The sequence below is a fragment of the Marmota marmota genome, unplaced genomic scaffold (genome assembly GCF_001458135.2).
Source record: "Marmota marmota marmota unplaced genomic scaffold, marMar, whole genome shotgun sequence".
NCBI lineage: Eukaryota > Metazoa > Chordata > Mammalia > Rodentia > Sciuridae > Marmota > Marmota marmota.
This window is the reverse complement of record NW_026000019.1, coordinates 9516696-9530248: the sequence shown is the minus strand read 5'-3', so window position 1 is coordinate 9530248 and position 13553 is coordinate 9516696. Positions and strand designations below refer to the sequence as shown.

Sequence of the window (13553 nt, the reverse complement as noted above, 5' to 3'; positions counted from 1 at the left end):
TTATTCTAACTCTAAGCCTGTGTCTGCATTGCTTGGGCAATTATTCAGACATATCTATCTAACACATGCAGCATGACTTACGTAGGAAATAATTCCTTAAGCAAACACATGCAGTCCAAATTTGGAAAACCTCTGAATTCTTTTGGGCTAATCATAGAAATTGGTACTTGTCTCTGTGAGCCCCATAGTTAAGGGGACATGACCACTATTAACAATTTCCTTTTTAAAAAGAACATCCATAATTTCCCTTCATCTTTGAATTGTCCCTGCTCATCTGTGCTGGTCCGAGACCAGCCCTAGTGCCTCACCAGCACCCCTTACACAGAGTTCTCTGCAGGCTACCCTGCTCCTCTCCTAGACCTACTAAGAACATTGGCAGTGGCTGGGGCCGTAGCTCAGTGGCAGAGCACTTGCCTAGCTGTGTGTGAGGTGCTGGGTTCAATCCTTAGCATCACATAAAAATAAACAAAATAAAGACATGCTGTCCATCTACAACTACAAAGACAAAATTGAAAAAAGAAAAGAACACTAGTAGCAGGTCAGCACAGCTATCCTCTCTCCAGATGTCCCAACCAGCTACGAAACACAAAAGTTGTGATGTTCTTCCTTAAGACTAGTATTAGTATTGGTATTAATTTTAAAAAAAAAAAAAAGTATTCTTCTATCTTTCATTTCTCTTCTGTACTTTAACAGATGGAATATATTTGTAATTACTGCCTTATCATCCTTGTCTGCTAAATTTATCATGCCTGTAATTCCTAACTCCGTTCTATTGGTGTGTTTATTTTTTCTTGTAGTTATAGCTATTTTCCTGTATTTTTCACTTGCATAGTCATTTTCAATTAGATGCTGGACATTGTCCATTTTACATTGTTGGAAATTCATTTTGTTGTATTCCTATAAAGATTTGGGCTTTGTTTACTCTTTCAATAAAGTTATTTGGGATTGGTTTGGTTCTTTTGAGGTTTTCTTTTAATTTTTTATTAGAGCAGGTCCAGAGCAGCCTTGTAGTCTAGGGTTAATTTCTGCTCACTACTGAAGACTCTGCCCAATGTCTTTCTATTTTGGATGATGGAAGCATGAACTATTCCCAACTCTGAGTTCCAAGAATTATTTGTCCCTATAAACCCAAAGACACATGATCTTTGTTCCAGAACATGCTCTTATATTATTTCTTTCATAATTTTCTTCCTTATCTTTATTCTTTAGTCAGACATTAAAATTTTTGGATTGACTCTTGGATTTTCTTTTTAAATATTGCCTTTTCTATTTTTCCTCTTCTTTCTTTCTTTCTTTTTTTTTTTCTTTCTTTGCTACTAGAGAGGGAACCCAGGGAAACTCTACCACCAAGCTATATCCTTATCCCTTTTTTATTTCTAATTTTTAAGACAGGGTCTCACTAATTTGTTCAGACTGGCCCCAAGCTTGCATTGCTCCTGCCTCAGCCTCCAGCGTCACTAGAATAACAAGCATGCGCTACCATACCTGGCCATTTTCTATCTTTTTTCTATTTTCTATATATTTTCTGAAATGTTTTTCAACTTTATTTTGTAAAGTACCAAGTGGATTTTTAAATTTCTGAGCATCAGATTTTTAATTTGCAAGAGCTCTTTCATATCATATCATCACATCCTGAACCTGTTTTACAACTCAACAGTTTTTTTATTGTGTAAGAAATCCATTGTAGATTTTAAATCTTTTTCTCCTTTCATTCATTCATTAAACTAACATTTACTCGTCAGAAACCACGTCCTTCCCTTTGTTCTTCACAGAGAGAGCAACTTATGATCCTCCTGAACACTCTCACATGTATCTCATCTTTCTACTCTACCAACAGTTTTCTATTTTAATTCCCTTTTTTATTCCCCCTGTGACATTTATCAAAATTTGTAATGTTGCTTACCTACCCTGGAGCCATTCATGCTTCTTATAACTGAACCTGATTTTGTTCAGGTGTCCATGATCCATAGCCATGTGCTTCAGGAAAGTGGCTCCCCGTCTCATTTGAGGGGCAAATTTTGATTGGTCTAACAAATCATGATAATTCCATACTCTTGCCAGCAATGGCTTAGGAAGACATTTGTGCTTAATTCTGATCAGTGGGATGTCAGGGAAGTCTGCTAGCGAGGCATCTGGCAAAGATTTTTTTCCTTTCTTTCTTTTACAGAGAGACTTAAAGATTGGATCATTTTTGGAGCCAGGTATGGTGGTGTACGCCTAAAATCCCAGCGACCTGGGAGATTGAGACAGAGGATAGCAAGTTCAAGACCAACCCTAGCAATTTATCGAGGTCCTAAGGACTTAGCAAGATCTCATCTTAAACTAAAACATGAACAAAGGGCCAGGACTGGGTGTGGTGACACGCGCCTATAATCCCAATAGCTCAGGAGGCTGAGGCAGGAGGATCACAAATTCAAAGCCAGCCTCAGCAACTTGGCAAGGCCCTAAGCAACTTAGCAAGGCTCTGTCTCAAAAATAAAATATATAAAAAAGGGCTGGGGATGTGGCTCAGTGTTTGAGTGACCCCGGGTTCAATCCCTAGTATCAAAAAAAATTATTTTTTATTCCTCAGTGAATTAATGAGTCCTGGCAATGAGCATCCATAGCTGCTAACATCAAAAGGAGAAACAACTGGCTGGGGCTGGGGCTCTGGCTCCGTGGTTCAGCACTTGCCTAGCACAAGTGAGGCACTGGGTTCGATCCTCAGCACCACATAAAAACAAATAAATAAAATAAATGTATATGTGTCCATCTACAACTAAAAAAAAAAAATTCAAATGGGAGGGCAACTGTATATTATGTGTCATCAAATGAAGAACAGCAACACCCTTAGTCTTGATAAAAAAAAAAAAAAGGTTGAGGATCAAATCTCACCATCTCTCTATTTGTAGAAAATACAGGAGAAATGTGTGGAACTGCACCAGGAGCAAACTCTTCATTGTGGAAAACCACATGTCAAACAGCCCAGCTCCTTCAACAATATATATAGATAGATAGATAGATAGATAGATAGATAGATACTTGAAAGATATGTTTTTTTAAGAGCATAAGACTACAGTTTTAGAAATGCATGGTTGAGTTTTGATAAAGCCATAAGGAAAATCTGAGAAAGTCATTATCATAAATCTAGGATGAGTGGTCTGTGACTGGGGTGGCCCCTAAATCTCCACTCCTCCTGGTACTCTTGCCTACGTATAGTTCCATCCTCTGGAATCTGGGCTGGTTCTGAGACTTGCATTACCCAATATAAGATGGCAGAGTGATGTCGTGCCTCTACAGACCCAGGCCATAAGAAGTCCTAGCACCTTCCAGAAGCTTTGGCGTTCTTGCAAACCCTGATCCACTATTTTAAAAGTCTGATAATCTACTGGATCAACCATGTAGGAAGGCTACCTGTACAGAAAGAAAGCCTTCCCAGCTAAGTCCAGCCACCAGATGATCTGCCACTGAATCAGGAAGGACCACAAGCAAAAATAAGAAGTAGAACCACACAATTGGACCTAGTCCAGACAGCAGAATTGTGAACAAATAAATACACTGTTAGAGCCGGTATCTTTAAAATAGTCTGCTGCACAGCAGACTATGGCAAATAATGGCTATTTTTAGAGAGACAAGGGGGACGAGAACTGGGATGGGACACATGGAGGTTTCAGCAATGGCTTCTTTTTTTTTAGTGGGAGTGGTATCAGGGATTGAACTCGGGGGCACTTGACTACTGAGCCACATTCTCAGCCCCATTTTGGGTTTTATTTAGAGACAGGGTCTCACTGAGTTGCTGAGCACCTCGCTTTTGCTGAGGCTGGTTTTGAACTCGAAATCCTCCTGCCTCAGCCTCCAGAGCCACTGGGATTACAGGCGTGCACCACCATGCCCAGCTGTAGAGGGTCTTTCTATCTCTTGACCTGAGTAATGTCTGCATGGATATTTGTCTTATATGATTCACTAAGCTATGCATCTTTTCTGTGTGGTTTTCTGATCCTATGCTTTATTTTAAAATAAGAATAGTTTTTAAAAAGGAATTAAAAAAATATCCACATGGTTTGGCATAGAGACACTTACTCTTCTTCCAAAATTCCTTCAGAATGGGCTTAAAAAAAAAAATCACTTCTGGGCTCCTAGCAAAAACCATTCATTTGTTCTAATCCTATAGACATATTCCATACAACATCAAGCATAGAAATATGAGCTTTTTTGGGTCTTAGACCTTGCAATTTGTGAAACTGAATAAATTGCTTTCATATCTCTGAACCTTTTATTCTCTCCTCCAAGTGAGAAAAACACACAGTACCAAAAAAAGGGGTACTTTTAAAAGCTGGCTTGCATTTTCTTACTGGCAACAATTTGCTAGTCTCTTTTTAAAACGAATTTTCCAGTTTCAAAGGACAAAAATCTGCATTGCATTTGGGGTTTTGTTTTGTTGTGTGAGTGCATTTTAGTTTGAAACTTAGAACTTCAGCCTTCGTGTCCTATAATTTAAGAAAGTGCTTTAAACTACTGTAGCAGATGGAGTGTGCTTTTATTCTTTCCATCATCCTTTATCTTCATTTCCCATTTCATGATGCAAATTGTTATATGGACTTTGCTCCTTAGAGTGATGTTACCTAGCTTTACTAAGAAAAAAAATTAAAATTTCCAATTAAAAGATCAGAATTCTATTATTGTAATTTATACAGCATATTTTATAAAACTTCATAGTACACTTATTTTAATTAAGTTAGAAACTATTATTACAAATTGCACCCCTGCTGTTGTACTTTCTACCTGTGAATCCAGTTCAGACTTTCCCAAAGATTACAGTAAGGCTACAGTCAGTTCAGGAGTCCACAGCAAAAATAAAGTAACATAAATTACTATTATCCCCTTAGTAGTTATGATTACTACAGCACCCGTCATGGTGTGGTCCCTTGCAGTCAGTTTGCAGTGGAATGAGGTGCTCCATCAAGAACAGGTCTTGATTCAGCATCAGACCCCATGGGGCTCACCAAAGGCTGTATTAGAATTCACAGAGACCAGGTCACTGTTTCCTCCACAAGGACAGGAGAAAATGTTCATTTGTCTCAATCTGCCGTCTTTACTTCCTTTTTGATTCAATCCAAAAAAACCCCTCTCCATTCACAAAATCTTTTATGGTTTTCCAACATTCAATTTGGTGCTTTCTAAAGAGTATTCCTTCCCAAAATCTTGGTTTCCATTCATGAAGACTGAAGGAAGTAGAAGGTAATAGCTGACCCTGGAAATTCCCAGTCTGCAGCAGTGTTCCTGATTCAAAACTCCTAGTAGTTTCAGCAGTAGTTTGGGATGCTTGAAGACATTTTTAAAATCAGAATATATTCTGTTTTTAAAATGGGGATACAGCTCAGTTGGGAGAGTGCCTGACTCACATGCACAAGGGCCTGGGTTCAATCCCCAGAACTACACACACACACACACACACACACACACACACACACATCAGAGTATAAAGTAATATACTGGACCCTCTCTCTCCTCTTTTCCCTACCCAGCCCCCTAACTCTCACCAGAAGAGCTGTAATTCCTTGCTTCTCAGAAGAGTCCACTCATTTCTATAAACTAGAACCTAAGACAAATACTAATGGTAGAATCATTATTTGCTTTCTACTTTCTTTGGATTAATTTTTCTTAAAAGAGAAAATAGGATGGTATTTAGTACACTGGCTACAATACTTTTGACCACAAAGAACAGATAAAGTTTGTCTGTGGATAAGAGTAATAACACAAATAACACTGGCTTAAATAAGATAGAGACTTCTCTCTCTCTTATTAGGGTCCAGTGGTAGGTACTCCAGAACTCATTATGGGGGTTCTACCATGTGAACGCCACAGGAGCCTGGGCCCCTTTTGTGCAGTTACTCCACTCTGCACAAACTCCTTAAAAAGTTGCTTCATGATCCAAGATGGCTATGTAGCCACGTTCACAATCCAGCCGGTATGGGGGGACAGGACAAAGGACACCCCACTCTTCCTTTTTAATGTCAACTTTTTGGAAATAGCATACAACCTTTTTGCTTATAATCCACCAGCCAAAACTCAGTTACAAAGGAAGCTAGTTTATTCTGGGGGCTCATGCGGTCAGCTAAAATGCGGAGATTCTATTATAGAAGATGGCAGAAGAGAATGATACTGAAAGATAACTAACAATCTTTACTTCCCCAACTCCATAGTTTGACATTTCATATACAGGAAAGACCTAGGGTAGGAAAAGCAGGTGATGAGCAAAGCATGTCATAGCTTCCCTTTGAGAAGCTCCCTCAGGAGGAGGGGAGGGACATGGAAATACTGGGGAATGATATTGACCAAATTATATTGTTATGTTGTGTGCGTGTACAAATATGGAAAAATGAATCCCACCATTATGTAAAACTATAATGTGCCAATAAAAAAATAAAAAATAAATTAAAATAATATTTTGGCTAACAACAACAATAATGAAAAAAAAAAAAGCAAGAGAAGCTCCCTCCACTTTGCAGAGCTCCAAGTATTACCTTTGTCCAGTAATGCCTTTGTCTTTAGGCTAGCTCCCTCTTTTCTTCAAGAAAAAAGAGCAACTCATACATCTCATTCAAGTGCAATGAAATCCAAACCAATCAGCACCACCCTACCGGGGCCATACATGAGGACAGGCTCTCCAAAACAGTGCCAAATGGGACTCTGTTAGGAAGAGGAATGGGGAAAGGAAGCTGGGTTGGCATCCCGCAAGGACTACCATACTCCATATCCTAACGTTTCCATCACAGCCTACTGCCATTGCTACTAGCCAGGTAACTTGGACTCCACGGTGACCATCAAAAGGATTAGCTCGATAAACCAGACCAGTTCTTACACCCATCTCCCATCAGCAAATTATGCAGAAGAAGTAGTAAAAGTGTGACCTAGAGCTACGCACCTGCATTGGGTAGACTGCAAATGGGTACGGCTCTCCGTCCTGTACATTGCCAGTGAGACTCCACCTCAGATACTTATCAGCATAAAGCCACCAACACGGGTGTCAATATGGGAGCACTCCCCTGAGAGAAACGTGTGCTGCCTTAAGCTGAAACTCAATTCTGACTTTATAAACATCAGATGGTTGATGAGCATTTCCAAATAAACCCCGGGGCCCTTTACAGACTGTCACTGACAGTGGAGTAGTGAATTAAAGAGGGGGAAAAAAAACAAAAAGATTTTCCTAACTATTGGCTGCCAGCAGGCCTAGAAGCTCCCCCCACCAGCACTCCCCCCAGCACCTGTGTGTCCCCATTCTCAGCCGCAGCACTGATTTCCCATTACTTTCATGATCTTCTACAGGACTCCTTACATGGGAGAGTTTCAGGTTTGTTTTCTTTTTAATTCATTAAAAATTCAATAGTGACTTTTAAGAGGAAATAAAATCATTGCTTTAAACAGGAAAACACATTGTACTTTGGGAACTTGTGTTTTCGTTTTGTTTTGTTCCTGGTTTTTTGTTTGTTTGCTTGCTTTGTTTTGTTTTTAGCTAAAGTTCAATATTAGCCATGTCAAAAGTTTTTGGTTTTTTTTTTTTTTTTAGAGAGAGAATTTTTTAGTATTTATTTTTCAGTTGTAGTTGGACACAATATCTATCTATCTTTATTTATTTATTTATTTATCTATTTATTTATTTTATATGTGGTGTTGGAGATCGAACCCAGGGCCTCACCCGTGCTAGGCGAGCGCTCTACCACTGAGCCACAACCCCAGCCCAAAAGTTTTGAAAGGAAAAAAAATATGGCATAAAAAGAAAAAGACACCTTAAATTGGCCATTAATGCCTGGAGTTTTGTTCCTCACAAAAGGAAAATCCTTGTAGATTAGTGCCAAAAGCATCACTAAAGGCTAAATGATGACACTGAAGACAAGTTGGTCTCGGTATTATTTATTAACAGAAACACTGTATCATGGGAAATTACTGAAAGTCCTCTAGAAACCACACTAAAATTTAGTCCATTTTAAGAAACATAGGTGTTGTCATCTTCAAAACTGACACTTTCACAAATGAAGTAACTTCTCAATGCATCTCATATCTCTTTACCTAGAGACTGACTAAATCCAAATAAATGATGTGTTTTCAAAACAGCCACATGACACAGAACACAGTGAACACAAAGTTTTAAGGCAAACAATAAACTGCAGCTGTTAAAGGACTTGTGTGAGAGGAAACACACGGATTGACTCATTAGCATACTGGAAGTACAGATGCTTAAAATACATACGAAATAAAGTTAACAAAACTCAAAAAAATATATGGACTAGTCATTCCCCATATTAACAAAATGTTTCAGGCTTGAAAAAAAAACTTATTGTCTGGGCTACAGGAGCTTTCAAATTCATATTTCACTGGTGGCTTCTTTATGAGAAACAGTTCATAAAACTGTATTTAAACTTTGCAGTCATACCTACCATTGTTTGCCTACAACTAAATCAAAGCTTGAGAATGTTTATAGGCTAAGGGATGGGCGAAGGGTAAAGACAGGGTCATGGTTTTGTTCAGGGACTGGAGGCTTCAAAACCACCAAGAACTCCCAGCCCCGTGATCTGCATTTGCTCACGAAAGAACAATTCACAACACAGTGCATTTTTCCAAGGTTCTTTTCTTTTTTGGCAAGACTAGTGTTCTCACATGAAGCCATGTCTCATTTTATCTGGAGGTATTCTAACTTTAACTCTTTTCTCCCCTCCTCTATGACACATACCTTGAAAGTCCCTCCCAAAAAGAGAAAGAAGAGACAAAATTGAACCAGGCTATCGCAGAATCTGCTACAATTTTACTCATCCAAATGCATCCATTACAAGTCCTTCAAATGTACCCTGTACTTTTGTATGTGTAATAATTTATTTCAGAATAAAGAAGAAAATATTTCTTATATGAGTGCAATACCTGCATCAGTCACAATAGCTCTCATGACCTTGAAGTCTTCAAGCAAGTTTATCTTCATATTGCTGAATTTCAGATGATTACTATCATTGCTTTCTTTCAACTTCAGGTGCTTTGAAACTTTCCAGTGAAACAAAGTCTTACAAAGGCCATAAATTTAATGTTGCTAAGAACCAAATACAAGTCCTTCTTTACTGTTCTGCTGCACCTTTCTGCCCCACCCACCGGTGAAAACAAGCAAACTGCCAAACTTTCCAGGCCAGCTTAGTTTAACTAAACAAAACATCCATCTTTTGCCCCTTTTAATAAACAACAGCAAAGGGATATGTGATCACCTTTTCTTGCCTAACAGTACAGATTGTTGATGATCTTCTACCTTCAAAAGCACCAGAACAAGAATCTGGAAAATCAATTACAGTACATTGCCCTTCGAGTGCCCTGATCTGATATCCTTTTAAAGTGATTTTAAATGTTGTGGCCACAGAAAACAAATATGGAATAAGAACACCAAATAAAGACCGGGTGTGATGGCACAGGCCTGTAATCCCAGCAGCTCAGGAGGCAGAGACAGGAGGATCGCAAGTTCAAAGCCAGTCTCAGCAGAAAGGGAGGCACTAAGCAACTCAGTGAGACCCTGTCTCTACATAAAATACAAAATAGGGCTGGGGGTGTGGCTCAGTGGTGGAGTGCCCCTGAGTTCAATCCCTGATACCAAAACAAAACAAAATCACCAAATAAGTGTCTAGGGCCAGAAAGAGGTATTGGGAAGAATTAAGGTAAAATTTAAGGGTTTAATACCTAGGTATTAAAAGAATTTCTGAAGCCAGGAAATACACCTCTCTCACCACCCCCTCCACACACACAGAGACTCCTAAATTTACAAGATCACGAAACTAGGTAATGGTTGAGGGCAAGGGTGGGCTGGGGGCGGCGGGGGCCAGGCCAAATACATCAGGAGATAAAGGCTCATCACTTCCTGCCGTTTCAGTTCAGTTTGGTTTTTGGTTTCTTCTGCCTCTTTCACTTTACCGAGTCACTTTATCTCTGACCATCTCCCCAAATGAGCTTCTCTCCATCTGTAACTTTAGCAACTCTTACAAAACATGCCAGGGTTCCTCATTTGCTTTCCCCGTCTCTGGGGAGGGAAGGGAACCATGCAACCTGGGAACATAATGACATGGTCTTTTCTGCTTCTGATGAAATGATCCTGCAAGCGACAATGAAGTCCAAGTGAAGCCGTGGCCGAGGCTGCATTTTACAAAACCCAGCCAACATCACACAGAGGGAAATTCTGCTTCACAGGCCGGGAATCCCCAGGGAAACCTCTAACAGCCAGGGATATCCCCGCTCTTTTCTTTGCGGCCAAGTTCAGAACTAAATCCAGCTCCAGGTACCAGAAGGCCAGATGTTTCCGGGAGGGGACCGAAATGACCCCCGGGAGGGCGGGAGGAGCGGAGGAGTCGTCATCCCCTCCTTGCATCCTGCACCTGCCCCTCTCCCCAGCGTCTGCAGGTGCTTCCCAGACGGTGACCATCAAAAGGATTAGCTCGATAAACCAGACCAGTTCTTACACCCATCTCCCATCAGCAAATTATGCAGAAGAAGTAGTAAAAGTGTGACCTAGAGCTACGCACCTGCATTGGGNCTGCCTATAATAGGAAACCTGGCGTGGCGCAGGTGGGCCCCCGGGACCCCGCTGGCCCCGGCTTGCCCGTGCACCCTGGGGCGGGTGCCCAGCGACCACCCTGGCCCCGGGACCCCGGCGATCGGTCGTACCTCTAATGTAGGCGCACTTGCCCTCGTCCAGCTGGCTGGAGGCCGAGCCGCCCATGGTGGCTGTGTCGGGCGTGCAGAGCGCAGCAACTTCCCAGCCCGAGTCCCGGACAGGACTGGCCGCTCAGGACCGCGCGCGCTGCTCGCTCCTGGAGGTTGATGCGACCGGGAACCCGGCTCCGTAATTAAGGGCAAACTTCCTCCAAGAGGCGTCGCCTTCTAGGGCGCCTCCTCCCGGTCCGCGCCCTCTGAGGATCTGTGGGCTGGCCTCGGCCTGTCTACCCGCCCTCGCCTCAGTTCCCAGCCCCCAGGGGCTGTCTAACCCCGAAGGACTGCCCGCTCCTACTCATTGCCGACTTTCGCTTGTTTTCACCAGTTTGGGGGCAGCCCAGAGTCGTCTTGGAGGAAGTGGACCATTTCCCAGTTGACTGTAGTGCTCCCTGATCTGGAACCTTCCCCACTCACCTGGAACCAGGTGGAGGCAAGATTCCCTTGCTTTCACCCTTCTTGTTGAAGCACCGGTTCTCAAGACCCACCTGAGATCCTCTGCAGCCCCCTAAACACATGCACACACTTCAGTCTAATAAAAACTCTGGAAGTGGGACTCCAGGATCTGTTCCAAGGGAGCATGTGCGGTGGTCCACGCCTGAAATCCCACGCACTCGGGAGGCTGAGGCAGGAGAACCGCAGATTTAAGGTTCAACTTGGATAACATAATTGGCCCTGCCTCAAAATAAAAGAAGGGGCTGGGGGTGTAGCTCCGTGGTGGGGGTGTAGGCCCTCTGGGGAATTCCCATGCACACTAAGATATGGGAACCAGTAGAGGATCTCTTCCTGCAGCCAAGAAGTTGGGCCAAGGAGAGAGTGAGAAATGAAGGGGGGAAAGGAGAGAAAAATGTTAAAACCTAAGGAAGAACTAAGGCTGAGTCTTATACTCCCAGCCCTAAGACTCTATGGAAGATTAGAGAGAAGACCTTCAGGTTGGTCCTCTCCTTATCAAACTGGAAGTAGATCATTAGAAAGGACCCTTGTTCTTTTCCCACAACTGCTGTTTGACTTGGCAGTCTCTCCCAAATAAGATCAGCCTGGGCAGAGGGGTCACCAGGATTTCATCCTATACTTAGTAGTCAGATGTTTAGCAACTCCTGTTGACTTAACCTCAAGGTCAAATGGTCTCTATACACCACAACCAAGCCTGAGAAGGACTTTGAGGGCTCCCCACCGCAGCCTCTGAAGTTAATCAACAAGCACTTTAACACAAATATTTCTCACACCTTGCACCCAATCTCTTATGCCCCACATTCAATCCATCAGAAAGTCCTGTCAGCTTTACTTTCAGAATATGTCCAATATCCAACCAATTCTCGTGCCTTCCACTGCCAGTATTTCTCAACTGATCATTTCAGTGCTTCCTAACTGGTCTCCCTTCTTCAGAGAAAAAGCCACCATCTGTCACAACCTAGGCCTGGCTTATTCTCTGACCTCATCCACCACCACTTACCTCCCTGCTCTCTGTTCCAGCCACGTAGACTTTCCAGTTTTTCCTGTGATACATCAACCTCAGGGCCTTTGTACTTGTTCTTCCTGTGCCTACAATGACCTTCTCCCAGATTGTCACACAGGTACTCTCTAAGTCTCTCACTTCATTCAAGTTTCCACTTAAATGCTAATATCTCCAAGAGGCTTTCCTTGATCCCCTGTCTACACGCAGTCCTGAACACCACCCTTGCCCTTTATTATATTTATTCATATCATTTAGCATCATCTAACATATTTTCTGTCTTCTCCTGTTGATATATAAACTCCATAAAGTCATGAATTTTCTTTGTCATTGGTCTTTCTTGTTTGTTTTTTTAATACATGTTTTATTTTTCCATTTTTATTTTCCCTAAGGGCAGATATTTTTGTCTATTATGCCTTCTGATATATCTCAGATGTCTAGAACAGCACCTGGCACATAGTAGGTGCTCAATACAAAAAAATCACTGAAAAAAATGAATGAATTAAATATAAAACATTAAGAATATGGACTCATCAAAAACTCTTCTCCAAAAGGAAGGGAAGGGTGGGGAGGGGGGGCAGGAAAGATGGTGGAATGAGATGGACATCATTACCCTAGGTACGTGTATGACTGCACATAGGGCGCGACACTACACCATGTACAAGCAGAGAAATGAAATGCTGTGCTGCAATTGTGAACCATGAGTCAAAATGCCTTCTGCTTGTCATATATACCTAATTAGAATTAATTAATTAATTAATTTTAAAAACCAAAACTGTCCTCAGTGAATGAAGAGCATTTCCAGATACCTACTCAATGATTTAAACTACTCAGTGTTGAGCTCTTCTGTCATGTTGTTAATGTTCTACTCACTGATAATGAAGTGTTTTCTCACTTTATATAATGAAAGGAACCCCTTTCATTACATAATTCGATGCAATTGTGCCTCAGAATGCTATTATTACTGAAGAAAACTAATTCAGATCTCCTGCCAGAAGTATAGTTTTAGCTTGTCACTTCTTCTTTAGGAATTCTCCGAGAAAAGACTGATTATACCAATCGATCATTCTTTCCTCTTTGTGGCATGTACACCAGGAACAAGGTACAAGAAAGGATCTGCATGGTGTAGTATTAACAGGTTTATAACCTGGCAGCTCCAGCTTTGAGCAATTAACTAGCTGTGTGACCTGGACAAATTGCTTAAGTCGCCTGTTGTGTTAATCAGCTTTGTGTCACTGTGACAAAATACCTGAGGGAATCAACTTAAAAGAAGGAAGGGTTATTTTGGCTCACAGTTTCAGAGGTTTTAGACCATGGTCACATGGTTCTGTCGCCTTTCCATTCCTTTGGGCCTGCGGAAGCACACTATACCAGGGCAGGAGTGTGCAGC

At 41.6% G+C, this 13553-nt stretch overlaps 1 protein-coding gene across 1 annotated transcript in view; it reads right to left on the bottom strand.

Moving 5' to 3' along the window:
- The window catches only part of Niban1 (niban apoptosis regulator 1), a 140594-nt gene extending 129693 nt beyond the window's left edge, over positions 1–10901 (bottom strand). Inside the window, exon 1 of the mRNA XM_015491704.2 lies at positions 10666–10901. Coding sequence (XP_015347190.1) covers positions 10666–10720 — 55 coding nt within the window. The 5' untranslated portion in view covers positions 10721–10901. The remainder of the gene's footprint in view (positions 1–10665) is intronic.
- Positions 10902–13553: the final 2652 nt, after the last annotated feature.